Raw genomic sequence first — 18,606 nt, 5'->3', positions numbered from 1 at the left:
TTTGTATTCAAGATAAACGGATCACTGTGGTTGATGCTTTTGTATCCAACCTTCACAAAAATAACTAATTTTATGGAAATAATGAAAGAAACGCTTCTCAGAAAGAGATTCTGTGAAGTCTGCGAAGCAAAAGACAGTAAAAAATAATAATTTTTACTTCACAAAATGAGTTTGCGTCACATTTTGCGAAGTCTGCGAAGCAAACTTCACCTGGAAAAAGGATGCTTTTGCTTCGCAGACTTCACAGATTCACTTTCTGCGAAGCAAAATTATCATTTTCCAGGCGATTTTCTGTTCGCAGACTTCATAAAATTTGACAAAAACTCATTTTGTAAAGTAATTTCTGGAAAAAATGAAGATTATGGTAGATACTTACCTTATTTTCATCTTTCGCCATTGAAATCGATAATAAACATAAGATAAACGCAAAAAAATATTGAATAACGATGCCTTCTATTCGCACAAGAAGAAAGAAACCAAGAGACGAACATAAAACAGGAAGATAACGAACCATGCTTTCACAAAAACAAAGAGACAAAGAGGAAGAAGAGACAAGATGATAAAGAAAATGGAGGTGATTCACATAATATAAAGGAAGGACAAGATGAAAAGATAGAAAGCAAATGAGAGATGAAACATGATAGAAGGAAAGGGAGAATATGAAAGGTTTGGGGTATTCGTCTAAATATATATGTAAATAGGTCTCCCATTTCATCTTGTAATTTTTTTTTATGATAACCTTTCCAATTTTTTTCAAATAATAATAAAACAAAAAAAATAGATTCCAAAGCATTCGGTTAAAATATATTTGTGGGCTTTAAACTTTATTTTGGGATATAAAAGTCATTAAACTTTGTTTAAAATTTAATGAAATGATAGCCTAAACGAGTTTAATAACTTCATTAATTATCTTTTTTCATCCACATAGACCATAAAATTATGGTCAAATAACTATTTTAAAAAAGAGAGATAATAAAGTGACTCACCGATTTAGAAACACAATTATAATGTTGAAGCAGGTAGAACCAAGGGCGGAGCCAGGAGGTAGGGGAGGGTCTCCCGACCCTCCGGCCCGTCGGAAAACACCACCAAGGGTGTTTTCTACCCCTGGATAGGTGGTTTTCTGCCATGGCCGGAGCAGAGGTTGAAGAAGATGGGAAGAACTCTTATTCTTCTGGGCGTGCTGTAACCTAGGAGATGGAAGGGCAATTTCGTCCTTTCCATCCCTTATTTTTTTTTTAATGAAAATGGACAAAACAACGTCGTGTTTTTGTCCATTTTCATTAAAGCCCTTTCCATCCCTTTTTTTGGAATTCCCTTTCCATCCCTGAACTTAAATAAGAGAAGTTGTTCTTTTTTTTTTCTATATAAAAAGAAAGCAAAAGAATAGGTTATGATTTGATTTGGGGAAAATTTCCCAAATCACTCCAAACTTTGTTTAAAATTTCAATTACTTAATTATTTTCTATTCTCACTCAATTTAACTTTCAACTTTCTCCAAGTAAGTTTTTTATTTTTCATTCTTTATTTTATTTCTAGGTTTAAGTATATGATTTCTAAAGTAGAGTTGCTAAATTATGGATTATTAATATGTTGTTTACTTAGTAATTGCAATTAATTTAGGAATTTCTAACTTATGGTTTAATTTAGAGAATCTAATTTAGGGATTTCTAATTTAGGGTTGAATTATTTATAATTTAGGGTATAATTTAGATATTTCTATTTACTTTAATTTAAATTATGATATTTAGGTGTTTTGATTAAATTGAATTGATAATATGTTAAATTTTAGGTGTTTTCATTAAATTGAATTGATGAAGTGATAAGGTTTTAAGGATCCTGATTAAATTGAATTGGTGATATTTATGGATTTTAGTTTAGAGATTTTGATTAAATTAAATTGGCGGATTGAGTTGAATTAGTGATATTTAGGGATTTTGATTGAATTGGATTGTTGATGTTTAGGTATTTTTTAGATTTTAGTTCAATCCATTACTAGTGAACAATGAATATATCGGAAAAAAAAAATTCAAAACAACTTTTGTATATAAATACATTTGCAATAGGAATCACACATCTTGAATCGTCGTACGAGAAAAAAAAAATTCTAAGTACAATGGACCCCCCCGAGGTTTCAGTCCTGGCTCCGCCCCTAGGTAGAACACATTATGAATCAACTTTAGGATGAATGTGTATGAGATTAAAGTTCTAGGCCTTATATTACTATAATATCTATTACTTAAGGTTTAGGCTTAATGCATATTTACACTCTTAAATTTGGCAAGTTTTGCCTATTAGCACTCTGAAATTTTAAAATAACCTATCCTACACCGTACACCTATAGTTGGTTTTAAAAACCTACCGCACACGTATAGTTGGTTCATTCAAACTTTCTCACAAAATCGTTGATTCGTGATCTTTGACAAATAAGGTGGCATACAGAACGAACTCATGCGTTTTTGTTTTTTACTATAGCAGACATGCCACCTCAATTGTCAAAGATGACAGATCAACGATTTTGTGTGCAGGAGGTCCGAATGAACCGACTATAGGTGTGTGATAGGTTTTGAAAGCTAACAATGTATGATAGGTTTTTATAGCCAAAAGTGTGTGATAGGTGCAAATAGACAAAACTTGCCAAATTTAAGTGTGTAAATATGCATTAAAACTTAGGCTTAATGTATATTTACACCCTTAAACTTGACACGTTTCACGTGTTAGCACCCTGAACTTTTTAAATAACCTATCACACATTTATAGTTGACATTAAAAATCTATCACACACCTAAAGTTGGCTCATTCAGACCTCTTGTACACAAAATTGTTGATATGTCATCTATGATATGTGAGGTGACATACAGAACCAACTAATACGCTTTTCTTTTTTTCTTAGCATGCACAACGACCTCGTCTGTCAAAGATGAGAGATCAACGATTTTGTGTTCAAGAGGTTCGAATGAGCCAACTTTAGGCGTGTGATAGGTTTTTAAAACCAACTATAGATGTGCGATATGTTTTTAATACTAACTATATGTATGTGATGGGTTATTTAAAAAGTTCAGGGTACCAATTGGCAAAACTTATCAAGTTTAAGGGGTGAAATATGCATTAAGCCTTACTTATTTTGAAACTCCATTATGAATTCTGATGGCTTGATTATTATGATATCATTTATTTAAGTTCTAGGCCTTAGAGTATCTCCAAGAGCCATTTAGTTTGCCTCTTAAGTTAAAATTTGAGGAAGGAGAGTTAAAAATAAGCTCCAACAGTTTTTTAGTGACTCCTCAAATTACTAATAGAGAGATTCTCTCCACCTTTTAGTACCTCTTAAATTCATTATTTATTAATAATTTATTATTAAGAAGTAATTATAAAATAATAAATAAAGAGTGTATATAAAAACTATTGTTGGAGATGACATATCTTAGTTACTTTTAAATCACTAAAAGTCAATTAATTATATTATTTTTAGAAGTTGTACTAAAAGTCTCTTGCTCTTATATATATATTTTTTTTTAACTCCATCGTCAACTCTCCACTTTGTTTAATTTCTGATGGGTTATTAAATATAGTTATTATCTTTTGGATATTGTTGGTTACTACTTATGTTTTTTTACTAGTTGTATAATTAATTCTACTTGTAATTTCATAAATTTAATATAAACCGATAATATTAATAATAATATTATTATTAAATTTAATTAATAATAATATCATTACAATTAAACAGAAATATTAAAAATAAAAATAAACAGTTTTACGATTGATAATTGTTTCTTAATAAAGATAAATTTGTCCTTAAATCTGCCATAAATTCATCAAAACTTTGTTATTATGGGTAACTCCATCTGTAAGTAAATGAAATTATATTTTACTTAGCAATGAACGAACACGTACAAAAATCTGGTAGCAACTGATAGGTGGGACCTAAATTTCAGTCGCAAACTTTTCTTTGCTAGAAGAAATCAGGCCCAAAGTTTGCAACCTGTGTATTGCAACAGAATGATTTAAGTTGCAACCACTCAATTTCAGTCCCAAATGTATTTTAGCTACTGACTTGGGACCGACTGTTCAGTCCCAATCTCCGTGTTGTCTTGTATTGATGCAATAATAATGAAGAAATATATGCACAATTTCAAACCAAAATTCTATTTATAACAATTAGATCAGAACATGGTGTAAATACAATATTAAATGAAAATTAATTTAGAAAAACATAAAACTTTTATTCTCAGGCCAACAAATCCTTAGACCTAACATCAAAAGGAAAAAAAAAAAAAGCATCAAACACACATTAATGAACCCCAAATTTAGTTGCAGACATCAGGATTGGCCAAGATGTAAGCTTCAACAACCTTGTATAATCCCATTGCCTTTTCTGCTTTAGCCTTGATTATGTCTTCATCTACCTCACAGTTTTCCTTTGGGTAATATTTGCTGCAGGTCTTGATAATGGATCCTCCATTAGGAGAAGCTTCCATTTTAATCTCCATTGTTATTTTTGCAAGCTTTTCTGTCTTTGGATCTGCTTCAATAACACTGTAGCTATGGCTGAAGTTTTCTTTGTCTGTTGCTTCGATCTTTGTCTTAATATACTTGAATTCGCTACCTGCATATCATATATATTATTTACAATTAAACTTAGTTTTGATGTTACATATTCATTAATGACCTTCAATGCAATCAATTTAATAATAATGTAGTAATTAAGTAATTTACCTTCAGCACCAAAGGTAGTCTTCTTGATGGTGCCAGGAACTCCATTTCCTTCAAGTACCTCAACACTGAAATGGGGAACAACTTTTGGAAGATAAATATGGTTTTCAAGGACGAAAATCTTAAACATAGTACTTGGGGGAACTGCAGTGGTAATTTCTCTCTCAATAGTCAAAACACCCATCTTTTATGATAAATGTTAAGGAAATAAATAAAGATTGAAGGTTTTTGATGAAGAAGAGATTTATGAAGTTTTTGGGTGTTGCAATATGGAGAATGAATGGAGGTATTTATAGGATTGGATCAGCTTCAAAAATTTCTTAATTATTAAGCCAACAGTAATGATAATATAATAATAAGTGTCCGAGCAGACAAGCTTGAATAGTATATATAAATAAAGTTGTTTACTATTATTTATTATTATTTTTTTTTTTTGGTTCGTAAGTGTATCCACCGCCGACAGGACTGCTGGCCACGGAAATTCTTTCCATTTCCAAAGGCGAGGATCGAACCTGGACCTTTGGTTAAGGGAGGAGAAGCCTTTACCACTCTACCACAACCCCGTGGTTGATTATTTATTATTTTTAATCCTTCTAGATATGGACTTTTTTTCTTTTTAAACATTGTACAATTGATAAAAAAAAATTTGTTAAATAAGCAATCTATCTATTATTTTCCTTTAATTTGTTCAACTCGCAAGCCGACTCAATTCATTCTACAATTTTACTAATTAGCCGAAAATTAAAACGTGGAAGAAGTTAGGGGTAAATTACATACGTGGTGTACAACCTTTACCTGTTTTCACACTTTGATGTACAACCTTTAATTTTGCACACTAACGTGTACAAACTTCATGTGACCTCCCACTAAAGTGTACAGCCGGTAATTATGACCGGTCAACCCAAAGTCAACGTGCCACATCATCATTTTTATCCTACCCATTATAAAAAGTGGGACCCACTCCTTATGAAATTATAAAAATACCCTTTACTCTTATATAATTACTAAAATGCCATTGTCTTCTTCCTTTCTCCAATTTGTCTCCATCTTTCTCTTTCTCTCTCTAAATCTTCTCTTTCTAACTCCTCTCTCTAAGTCTCTCTCCTCTCACCATTTTCTGCAAAGAATCAAACACCCAAATCAGTACAATAATGATTATAACATTACCCAATAATTGTGATTAACAAATAACAACCAAACTATATGATGTGATAATAAATTTGAACTAACATAACATATATAATATAGAATTAATCAAAGTAATTTTAATTAAGCTTCAATAGTAAGCAAAATTAGGTAATAATAAGTTGGAATATCAAATTAAGGAGATGACGCGGTAGTTTTGAATCAAAGCCCATTAAATACCCATACAGAGCAGCCATGAAAGCAACCAACTAACCTTTTAAATAATTCCCTTTTTCCGTTTCTCATTTCTCAAATTGTCCATTTAAATTCAAATTCGTTAAAGTTTTCTATTACCGAGATCGGCAGAGAAGGAGAAAACAACTCCAATTCCGTTTTCTCCCTTTCTCTGGTCGCTCTTTTTCCTTCCACTTCCATTTTTCCCACAGCTGCATCAGGTAAGAGGATCAATCAATTTCTTTGGCTGTTACTTGTTAATTGCAATTATTGGGTAATGTTATTATCATTATTTTACTGATTTGGGTGTTTGATTCTTTGCAGAAAATGGTGCGAGTAGAGAGAGGGAGAGGAGAGAGACTTAGAGAGAGAAGTTAGAGAGAGAAAGGAAAAGAGAAAGATGGAGAAAAATTGGAGGAAGGAAGGAGACAGTGGCATTTTAGTAATTATATAAGGGTAAAGGGTATTTTTATAATTTCATAAAGAGTGGATCCCACTTTTTATAATGGGTAGGATGAAAATGATGATGTGGCACGTTGACTTTTGGTTGACCGGTCATAATTACCGGCTGTACACTTTAGTGGGAGGTCACATGAAGTTTGTACATTTTAGTGTGCAAAATTAAAGGTTGTACACCAAAGTGTGAAAACAGGTAAAAGTTGTACACCACATATGTAATTTACCCAAGAAGTTAGTATGGTAGAGTTGTAAACGAGGCATATATTCTCCGTACCCTATGGAGATGCGGTTCTAAAGGAGATGAGAAATAAATCTCCGAAAACAAAAGTAGATTGATTTTTTATTTCTATCACCGGAAGTTGAGATATGGACATTGGGATTGGAAAATACTCTCGGGATATCAATACATGTCCTTGTAGGGATTCAAGAAATTATTAAAAGTGTATATAAGTTTAAATATTATTAATAATTTTTAAACTTATTATATTTAATTAAAGTCATAGTATTATTTATATTGAATTAAAATGTTATAATTTTTTATGATTTTTTATTAGTTAAATTTATATATTTAATTTTTAATTAATATTTAAAAATAAAAATAAAACCGATGTGCATGGTAAGAAACTCATAAAGATTTCTATACTCAATTCATATAAAAATATCGTTTTATATGAAAATACAGACTTGTACAAATATATGATAAGTTATATATAAAAAAAAAATAGTCAATTTTTATATACTGCATATATTTTAATATTACTGGGATTTTAAAAATATATATTTTATGTTAACATGACGCTGCCAGAAGTGAATGAGAGCTGAAACTTAGGCCCGTTTCTTTGGGGGAAAATATTGTGTTCTGAAAAATTTTATGCAGGGAAAATATTGTGCAGGAAAATAAAATATTCTCCTGTATTTGGCACCAACACTGGAAAATATTTTCCGGTGTTTGGCTACAACACTGAAAAATATTTTCCAACTACTAAATATAGATTTTCTGTATTTTTTTATTTTCAATTGTATATATAAAACACAAAAAATATGTAGAGACGTGGAAAACTGTGAAAACGTAAAAAATAGAAAAAAAATGTAAAAAAACCCATGAAAACAAGAAAATGTAAAAAAAACACAAAACACAAAAAACGTGAAAAGATGTGGAAAACACGAAAACGTTAAAAACATGAAAACCAGAAAAATATGGAAAACGGAAAAAACGTGAAAAACACAAAAAAACGTAAAAATTTATTAAAAACACAAAAAATGAAAAAATGCGAAAATTACGAAAAGTAAAAAAATATTAAAAACATGAAAACATGAAAAACAATTTGAAAAACACAAAAATGTGAAAAAAATAAATATAAAAACACGAAAACATTTTTTCACATTTTCGGCATTTTTTGTACGTTTTCTCGTGTTATTAACGCTATTATGTTTTTTTTTGCATTTTTTCTTCTTTTTTGTGTTTTCACGTTTAGCTTTTCAGTTTTTCGGTTTTTCGGTTTTTCCCTTTTTCACGTTTTCTTTTTTTCGCGTTTCTTATTTTTCGCATTTTGTTACTTTTTCATGTTATTCACGTTTTTTCATGTTTTTCGTATTTTCACGTTTTTGTATTGTTTACATTTTCATGTTTTGTTTGCATTTTTCGTCTTTTCACGTATTATCGTGTTTTCACGTATTATCACGTTTTTGTGTTTTAGCATTTTTCGCGTTTTCGTGTTTTTCATATTTTTTCACGTTTTTGTGTTTTTTGTATTTTTCATGTTTTTGTATATTTTGTGTTTTGTCTCTTTTTCGTGTTCATGTTTTGGGCTTTTTCAAGTGTTTGCTTTTTTTTGCGTTTTTGTATTTTTCGCATTTGTTCACCTTTTCATGTTTTTGCGGGTTTTTTTGTCATATTCTCGTGTTTTGTAGCGTTTTCATATTATTTATATTTTTCTTGTTTCATATTTTTACATTTTTTAACGTTTTTCCAATTTTTCTCTGAACGCGTATGTTTTGGGGAAAATGTTTTACCCTTTTGAAAAGGGTAAAACATTTTCCCTTATTTCTTCCTTGCTTTTTCATTGACTTGCCACTTATTTTCCTTTGACTTATTTTCCTGCCCAAACAAACACTGGAAAATTGGGAAAATATTTTCCTGCAGAATATTTTCCCCCAAACAAACGGGGCCTTATATATGATAATTTTTTTTTTTGATTGAATACCAACTTACACAGCCAAACAAAAGAACCGCAGAACAGAAATACAAAAAAACCAGAAAGAACCGGATTATCCAGGAATAGACCTAGGAAGGACACTCCTAACAAATCATCTAACATTATTGGGGAAATATGATCAGGAGGCGTTACAAATTTAGTCACTCCGATCGGAAAGGTATGGCCGAGATTAGCGAGTCCATCTGCAACTCTATTTTATTCCCGGTAAATGTGCGCGAAGGTGATTTGCTGGAAATCATTTCTGCAGCTGTAGACACCGAGTCGGAGGACCTGTGACGAAAACCTGAAACAAGACGGTCGAAGCGATTGATTCCGGAAGTTTTGAAAAATATATAAAGAATAATAAGCTGAGGAAAATTAACGGCACGGCGCGGGCACACAACGGCATCCCGCACGCGGACGACGATGGTCGAACGCCCGCTTGACGGCTCGAGACGTGCGCGCGGCGTCCGTCGGACGTACCGCGAGTGGCACGCTCTCGACGCCCGAGCAATGCCTGGGACCGCTGGCGGTGCGCGCCCTCATGGGCCGTTGAGCACACGTGCCTGGCAGCGCGAGACGCGCGTTCGGCGGGCGCGACGTACGAGCGTCTAGCTGCGCGGGACGCGCGCTCGGCGGCCACGGAGTGCACGCGTCCGACGGCGCGGGGCACGCCCCGAGGGTCGCCGGGCGGGCACCCAACCACGTCGGGAGAACGCCCAACGCGTCGGGCCGACGCCCGACGAGGGTTGGGCGCGGGCGCCCAACCTGGCGTTGGGCGCTCGCCCAACATTGTTGGGCGGCCGCCCAACAAGCTTGGGCGGTAGCCCAACACTAGGTTGGGCGGCCGCCCAACCACAATGGGCGACGCCCAATTTTTTTTGGGCGTCGCCCATTGTTCCGGGATCCGTTTCCCTATATAAGGGCACGGATCCCAAGGTGAAGGGGGGGGATTTTTTGAAGAGAAAAACTTTCTCACTCTAAATATTTTTAGAGAGAGAGAGTGGATTTTTTTGAGAAAAATATTTTTTTCTCAAAAATTCCAAATTTCCTAAGTTCAATTTTTACTAAATTTTCATTAAAAAACGGAAGCTCGCGGTTCGTGGAATCAATCGGCTTCGACTGTCAGATACCGAATTAAAAGTATTATCCGAGGACTAGACTCTTTATTTAATTTATTTCTCTCCTTCTATTTATTTTTTTTATGTTATAGTTTTTTATTCCTTTAGTCATTTATTTATTTTATCACGTTTTATTTAGTTAGCATATTTATTTAATTTTCGTTTCGTGTTAAATAAAATTCGGTTTTGTTTTAAAATAAAAACCTCGTTTTGACATCCCAATACGAACCGTGATCCGATAAAAAGGTAGTTCGGGTGTCGAAAACGTTGTAATTATAGGTTTTTTAATTTAAAAGAAATTTCCAAATAATGTTTTAAAATAAAAACATCGTTTTAGGAACTTCCGTTTTCGACTATGATCCATTTTCGGTAGTTCGGAAGTCCAAAACGATTGAATTAGATTTAATTTAAGGCTTTTGAACAAATCTGGAAAATATTGGAGTGCTGCTGTAATTTGCCAATTCTGTCTCTAAAGGCTGTTTACCGACGGATTTTCCGTCGGTAAATCTGCGAAAATGTAAAAAATGTCATTTCAGTCCCTTTTTCTTAACTTTTAGACATTTAATCCTTAGTATATATATATATGATTATGTAATACATGTTTTTCAACTTATTTTAGAACTTTAGTATATATATCTATTTTAGAATATTTGTATATCTCTTTTTATTCTATTTTGTAATATAAGTATAAATATATATATATATGTATTTCCCTTTTTTATTAACTTAGGTCATATTTAAATATTAGTTACTTGATATTTTGAGAAATAATGAATAGACATTAGCATATGGTATTTTTGATATTTAAACTATATTAATTATGTATATATATGTGTAGTTTTTTTTTAGAATATTTGGGTTATTTTAGTGATGATTGAGTTAAATTATTTTTAGATAAGTATTACTTTCTTAGTTATAGGATTTACTTATTATTTTCACATTTCAAAGTATAAGATATATTGTGTTTATTATCTTCATATACATATAGTGATTTTTGGTTAAATCTTATTTTCTTATATTCTTTTTTGATTTAAATGTATACATATATATATATGGTCCAAAACCATTTTCTTTATTCTTTTGGCCCATTCATGGGTCCATGTTTCAAAAGGGCTTCATTTGAGTGTAAATGTTAGTTTATTGTAATTATAATAGTTAAAGAGTCCATTAAAGTAAGTGGGGAAAATAAATCACCAAAAAGAGAGTTTTCAATTGAATTATTTAAACTAATGTTTTTTTTTAGATTTGTAATGTAAATAAATGGAGTCATTCTTGTTAATATTTCAAATCGTCTTCAAAATACCAAGTTTTAAAACCCTAATCCGTTCCAAAGGCGGATTAAAGGATCATTGTAATTAAAATCGTTTTCTTTGCGAATAATAGAGTTTTGAACCATTTTCTTAAAGAATTTGTACAAAATAAAATTGACTTGTATGTTTAATCATGTTTTCTCATTAAAAGGTTTTTTATCTCAAACGTTTTCAAATACTCGAGTCGTTCCAACGGCGATTCGGGTAAACTTCATCAAACGGGGTTTTAAAACGCACCTGAATCGTTCCAACGGCGATTAAGGTGCGAACCATGTAAATAAATCCGTTTTTGGGAAATGAGTTAGTGTAGAATAAACACACGATATAATATTTAATACGGTTGTAAATAAATCACTTCTTTCTTCCCCCTCTCTGTGTATGTATAAACATAAATGGGTGATTCTTTACTGATGTGGCTTTTCAATATCATATGCTCAAAACGGTTTCTAAAAAGAGAAAGAAAAGGGTTTCAAATGAATTTTAAACTTAAAGAAGTATACGATTAGTCCGTTATTGCCTAACATGCTGAGTAGGAGGCCGGTGGTTCATAATCGGGCGATGTCGGGGTGCCTAGTAGCCTTTCTCCGGAAAGGAGCTAGCCTTCTCGGCTCGTACCTAAGTTTCCCGAACCCACACCGGTCTCCCGCAAGGGATCGGTGTTCATTTTCCCATTCGTGGGTGGCGACTCTTCCATATCTCCGAGCTCCGGTCCTGCCGAGCAGCTTGATTCCACGATTGGTTGCTTTCGGCGCCAATCACCGCTTACGTCGCCATGAGGTTGTCCACCCCCCAGTTCGCCCGGGAGTTTAGGCCGCGGCACCTCGTCTAACAAGTGGCGACTCTGCTGGGGAAGCGAGAAATTTGATTCCGGAAGGCATGCACTAAGCCCTTAACGGGGACGGATCGTTTTACTTCTTTTCGTATGCATTCACGAGCATTATTGCAAACCCTTTGGGTAATTTCCACGAAACCTCTAGCGAGAGTCCATTCGTCGCTCGAAAGAGGCTAGCGTAAGTTCCCCCTTACAGTAAGGCGCCAGAGGGTCCCCATCCATTCGTTAGGGGCGAATCTGTGCGGTCCTGTGAGGTCCCGCGGTCAGCCGTGTCAGCATATAGTAGCCTTAGAAGTTTCCATAGGATTACCCGTTACTATTTTTGATGTGATAAATGAATCAGTTCGTGTTTTCAAACCGCCATGATACGTGTCTAATCCTAAATTATGTAAAGAAAATGAGACGATGCGTTAATATATACTCATGAATCGACATACTAATTACCCTAAAACATCGAAACGATTTGAACTAAAGACGACTTAGTCATCTCATATGAATGAACATGTGCGACCCGCCTTGTCCCTTTCGGTGTCCCGATGAAGGCACGTGTTCAGGAAATACGTTATGACGTAAGCACGTATTAGTATTAATCGGTTCGGTGTTAAGGATAGTTACATTTCGATACAAAAGACTATATTAACGGTAGCCGTTATTCACATTCTTTAAATAAATTGGGATAAAACGAGATCACGAGGAAACGAAAACGAAGAACATTTCTGTTTCGAACGACCTTGTTGTAACGTGAAAAGTTTCGCACAAGTAGCCCGTCCCTTCCGAATAAAAGACGAGCTTTTACGTTATGCCTTGTGTCATTCTTAAGAGAAATGGACGTGTCCGCAAAAGGTGACTAAGAAAATAAAAAGACAAAAAGGAACTAATCGACCAAAATCATTCTGAATCTACGATATATGTTAATCCCACGAGTAGTTAAAGAAAATAAACCAATATCGTTGAATACGTGCCTCGGACGAGAGTATACCCCGTTTAAAATCTCGAAGCCGAATTAAGCCAAACCATATAATTGCGCCATATGGACGAGACTGTGGGTTTTGACTAACGACTCGATCATTTCGACCGTTACCAAAACTGCAAGAAATATGGCCCGATATACGTGTTTGCTTAAATTCACGCCTAAAGGAAGGAAAATGGTGATATCCTCGCTTCGAATAAACATGCGATTCAACGAAACGTTGATTTTCTATAACCACACTGAGATGATATATCCCGTGGATTGGGAGGAACAAAGAGTTGTAATTAGCCGAAAAATTATCGTGCGCTCAAATAAGACTCGCCGTCTTTTCATGTAGCAAAATGAGCAAACGGAATCTCAACGCTAAAAACAAACACGTTACGCAATGAATCCGTTCCCTAAAATAAATCCAAAAGTGATTCCATCACTAAACAAACGCATGGTTATGTTCTCGATAAAATCCCCATTGTAACCTAAAAATCGAGACATGAACCCACGCGAATAAAAGGGAACGAGTAATTGACAATAACGAACGATTGGACTAGAAGAATAACTCGAACCATGTCTAAAAACCGAGATGCGCTCAAAGGGAGTCAAAACCCGAATTAACACATCTCGCGAAAGGACAAAAGACGAGTTATTCCGAAAGGATAATCCAACTTGGTCGATTTCTTAGTCACTGAATATGGATACGTCAAAACGAACTGTATTGTCTGATGGTTGATTTACTTTCCCGCAATAATCGACGGCATCACGCGTCCCCTGGACCGCAATGTGAGCGAAAAAAACCAAAATCCTAGGAAAGAGACCTGGACCAACGAGTGTGTGGAGGAATAAGGGTGGAAGAGAGATGTTGTGATACGTGTAATTAGAACTAACGTTTGGTCTTCTTATCTTATAATCGCAAATAAATAAACGCACACACCACGAATCATGCATATGAAATCATACATACATACTAATGGATACCGTTCGCGCAGACGTCATCATTAAGCGGTTGTGGTTTCGCGAGAGTAATCGGCTTGTCAGACATTTTGATCAGTCGCGAGTAGACAGTCCCGAATCAGTAGTTGTGGCTTCTGAATCATCTTCATCCGAGTATACTCAGTCTTCCGTCAGTATGTCTGCAACCGACGCGAAGGTGGCTGAATTGGAGAATTCTGTGAACAATATCAACGACCAGCTGGCCACAATCTTGGCCCAGCTAGCTGAGTTAGCACTGAAGGACAACAAGAGTGGTAGTAAGCATGCTGAGAATGAGGTGAACGATGGCCCTCGCTTTAGGAATGAGGAGGATTATCAGGATTATGTCCGAAAACAGTTAGAGAAGGAGAAAGCTAAGGAAGAGGAGTGGAGGCAACACATCACACAGGAAGTGCAGGACTTGCGCGGAGGAAGCTCCGGAAGTCAGGATTTCTATAACTTGAAGAATTGCTTGACAGCAATAGCTTTGCCTCTGAAATTCCGACTCCCTGACATGAAAAAGTTCGATGGAACTGGAGGTCCCACCGCTCACATGAATCAGTACGTTGCGGTAATGAAGCACACGATCCTGGCCGAGGATCAAGTCTTGGGGCTGTTTAACACTTACCTGGAGGGGGCTGCCCTCACATGGTTCCATGCGCTGCCAATGGTGACAAAGAAGGATTAGAAAGAGTTAGCGAAGTCATTCATCGCTCAGTATAGTTTTAACACCATGTTGGAAGTCACTTTGAAAGAGTTAGAGAGCACTAAGCAGCAGACTGGGGAATCCCTTTCAGACTTCGTGAAGAGATGGAGGGCTAAGGCCACGGTAATGAAACAGAAGCCGCTTGAGCAAGATCAGATCCGAATGGTGATTGGCAATACGTTGCCGTATATTAAGAATGAGTTGAGATATATGCCGTTCACAGATTTCAATCAGATGTATAGTTGTGCCTTGACTGTCGAAGGCGATGGGGAGCCGAAGAAAGTTTATACCAAGTGGACGAAGTCTGGATATAGTGCCGGAGGGCCTAGCGCGAGTACGGAATCTGCGACAGTGAAAGTGGTTGATCTTAATGCTATCGAAAAGAGGCGGTTCGCCAAGTTCGATCAGACCTATGCGAAAGTTTTTGAACGTCTGCAGAAGAAGGGGTTGTTGAAAGCCCTTACCCCGTATAACAAAGCTCAACCTACTCCGCAGATTCAGGCTAGAGGGTATTGTGAATTCCACAGCAGTTATGGACATACGATTGAGAATTGCGAGAGGCTGAAACACGAAATCCAAGATTTGATTGAGGAGAAGAAGATAGCTGATCCTTCGTCAGCAAACCCTTCCGTTAGGCGCAATCCATTGCCTAATCATAGGGTGAGCGTGATCGGAGTTGGTTTGACGGAAACTGTAGTGATGGAATCTTTTGAGGAAGATGTAGAGGAGTTGTTGGACTCCGTCGAAAGAAGCAATGTGGGAAATGGTTTGTATGTGTCCTTCTTGGGTGAGGAACAAGAGGAAGAACCAATGGAGGAGGGATCAGATGGTGGAGCACCATATGATGAGGATAGTGCCGAAGAGACCGGTGAAGGGGCGTCTCGGACTATCGTGCCAAATTTGGGTTTGTTCAGTGGAGGAAGGGATCCCGAAGTGCACTTGCGTGAGTATATGCACGACATGTTTATTGAATCCTTCGGGGTAGATGAAATTGCTCAGTGGTTCCACCATTCGCTGGTAGGTGAGCCTTTGCAATGGTTCCATTCATTACCCGACTCTTGCAAGCACGATTGGGATCGGTTGTCAGATTTGTTTCTTGAAAAGTATCAGAGAGCTGAGGATAGAACCGCGGAGCACTTTGCAATGCAGATTGGACCCATCAAGTGTCCATTGCCAAGGGTGAGCAAGTATAACGGCAATAAGGACCCTATGGAGCACCTTCACTTCTATTTGTCGGCTATGACAGCCTTGAGTTTCAAAGAGGAAGAGATCACTAGCTTGTTTTGTAATTCATTGATGGGTGAACCGCTGATGTGGTACATGTCGCTGCCGATGTATGTTAAGACCGATTGGGCAGCTATGACGAAGAGATTTATCAAGGAATATATGGTATAGATGTTAGCAGAGCAAACCCCTGATTCCCCGTCTTACCAAACACCTGATGCGGTGTTAGCGATGCCTAGGTATGGTGGATACCAGGATCCTGTGGAGCATGCAAGGATATTCTGTGATCATATGTATAACGCTGGATTTCCACAGTGTGAGTTGCATGAACATTTTCCGGAAACCTTGATGGGTGAAGCCTTATTGTGGCATCAGGGTCTGTCGGAGGAAGAGATGTGTCATTGGGTACCACTCAGAAATGCCTTTGTGGCGAGATACGAAATGTACATTCCGTGGACGGGATCCCTGGATGATTTGGACAGGATTAGGCAATTCCCCGAGGAACATTTTGTGGATTATGCTAGGAGGTGGAGGCACCGTTATGAGCGGTGTAATGAGACAATGAGCGATAAGGTGCAGCTTATGTGCATACAACGAGGCGCTATTTCGTTAGCCGCAAGAAGGATGAGTAGAGTGTCCCTCCGTGACTATGATGAGTTGATAGGTTGGGCCTTGTATGGATCGGCGGATCCTTTTTTCCTGAATCCGAGTGTTCCTCACGTCATGGATTTAATGGTCGTAGATATTTGGGCGAGTTCCTCGGACGAGGAGGATGCCAATCGAAGGGTTCCTATTAACATTTGGGACGAGTCGGAGGACGAGCCGGAAGTTGCGGTGATGACGAGATCAGGTCGGGTGGCTGAGGGAAAGGCACCAATGGTAGAGACTGAGATTGGAGAAGGTTCGGCTCCTAAGCCCGACGACCAAGTTCTTGAACAGTTGAAGAAGACGCAAGCTAAGTCTACGGTCTGGGAAGTTTTATACCACTCTAAGTACCATCGTGAGAACCTGATGAAGGAGTTGCAGAATTTGGTGATCTCCACCGATACTGAGCCGGCAGCGCTAGTAGGGGCAATAATGGCCCGAAAGAAGACTGAGATCACGTTTACCGACGAGGATCTCCCAGAAGAGGGGAAGGCTCACAACAAGCCATTGTATATCCGAGCGGAAATTAACGGGAAGAAGACTAGCTGTGTGATGGTCGATGATGGATCGGCCATTAGTGTTTGTCCGTTGAAACTCTTGTCGAAGTTGGGAGTGGAGAGAGGAGACTTGACAGCTTCTGAAACAGTGATCAGAGCATACGATGACAGCCGTAGGCATATTGAAGGAGTCTTCAATGCCAAATTGAAAGTAGGGCCGCATGAGGAAGAGACTGAGTTCACAGTATTGGACATCCCGGTAACTTTTGCTGTGTTATTGGGACGCCCTTGGTTCCACAAGCTGGGAGGTGTACCCTCCACGCTCCACTAAATGATCAAGTTCCCTTTCGGGGAGGAGATAGTAACAATTAGAGCTGAGAAACTGAGCTCGGTGGCAGCATTGGGAATTGAGCCTCAACTCTTCTCCGGATTCCAAGTCTCTGGGATTTACGAGTCGAGCATGACCACCGATGTGGTGAAGATGATGAAAGGAGGTTTCTTCCCAGGAATGGGATTAGGAGCACACCATCAAGAGTTGTCGGAGTTTCCGGATTTTAAAAGTCAGAAAACCCGGAGGGGTTTGGGATATGAGCAGGGGAGTCCATCCAACATGAGTGCAGAAGGAAAAATAGGCTTGAGGAAGCATTTTGTAAGCGAAGGGCATGGAAAGCCATATTCGGGAACCTCCGAGTCGTGGACTAGCACGGAAGGAAAGATTCTGCCAGGGTTTGAAATCTTCAATGATGTCGCCGACTGGGGCAAAGGAAAGGCAAGCTGCTTTGTCGAGGAGATCATGATGCTGGATTCAAATGCCGAGGAGCAGGTCATTACCATTGAAGCGGCTACAGGAGCTGAAATTGAGCCTAGTACCTCGAGAGTATATGAGAAGTCCGAAGATATTGAGGATGAAAATTGTATTACTGCTTTGTTTGAGTCCGATGATGTAATCACCCACGCTATCAATGAAATGAATTCTGATTTTGCTTACTTGCTTGATGTTGATCATGATCATTCCATGCATTCTCATTCATATAACATGCCTACATTTGAAATCAATACAATAGAAATGTCAACTTTCAATCTTGGTACAGATGAAAATCCTAAACTTATACAAATTGCTCAAGAATTAACTATTGAAGAGAGAAAAGAATTTGAGAGAATAATTAAAAAATACGAAATTATATTCGCGTGGATATACGAAGACATGCCTGGAATCGATCAATCAATCGTAACTCACCGTATTCCAACATATCCCGAGGCGAGGCCCGTAAAGCAGAAGCTCCGACGTATGAGACCCGAATGGGCAGATAAGATCAGAGAGGAGGTGAAGAAGCAGTTAGAAGCAGGATTCATCGAAGTGATCGACTATCCCCCTTGGGTCGCAAATGTAGTGCCCATTGCGAAAAAGGATGGCAAAGTGAGGATGTGCGTGGATTACAGAGATCTTAACAAGGCATGCCCCAAGGATGAGTTCGCCTTGCCTCATATCGATGTATTGATCGACAGTGCAGCATCAAGCGTCTTACACACAAATATGGATGGTTTCATGGGCTACATGCAAGTTCAGATGGCCGAAAAGCACAAAGCGAAAACCTCGTTCACAACAGAG

General features: G+C 37.3%; 1 protein-coding gene across 1 annotated transcript; it reads right to left on the bottom strand.

Moving 5' to 3' along the window:
- Positions 1-4,223: 4,223 nt before the first annotated feature.
- On the bottom strand, positions 4,224-4,939 carry LOC136216952 (major allergen Pru ar 1-like). Its single transcript, XM_066003499.1, has 2 exons — positions 4,720-4,939; positions 4,224-4,609 (listed from the first exon to the last, which is right to left on the bottom strand). Exons 1-2 carry the CDS (start codon positions 4,898-4,900, stop codon positions 4,311-4,313), a joined length of 480 nt encoding a protein of 159 aa, XP_065859571.1. The 5' UTR covers positions 4,901-4,939; the 3' UTR covers positions 4,224-4,310.
- Positions 4,940-18,606: the final 13,667 nt, after the last annotated feature.

The sequence above is a fragment of the Euphorbia lathyris genome, chromosome 2, assembly GCF_963576675.1.
Source record: "Euphorbia lathyris chromosome 2, ddEupLath1.1, whole genome shotgun sequence".
Classification (NCBI taxonomy): Eukaryota; Viridiplantae; Streptophyta; class Magnoliopsida; order Malpighiales; family Euphorbiaceae; genus Euphorbia; species Euphorbia lathyris.
Note: the sequence above shows the minus strand (reverse complement) of the source record. Positions and strands in the feature narration are given on the sequence as shown.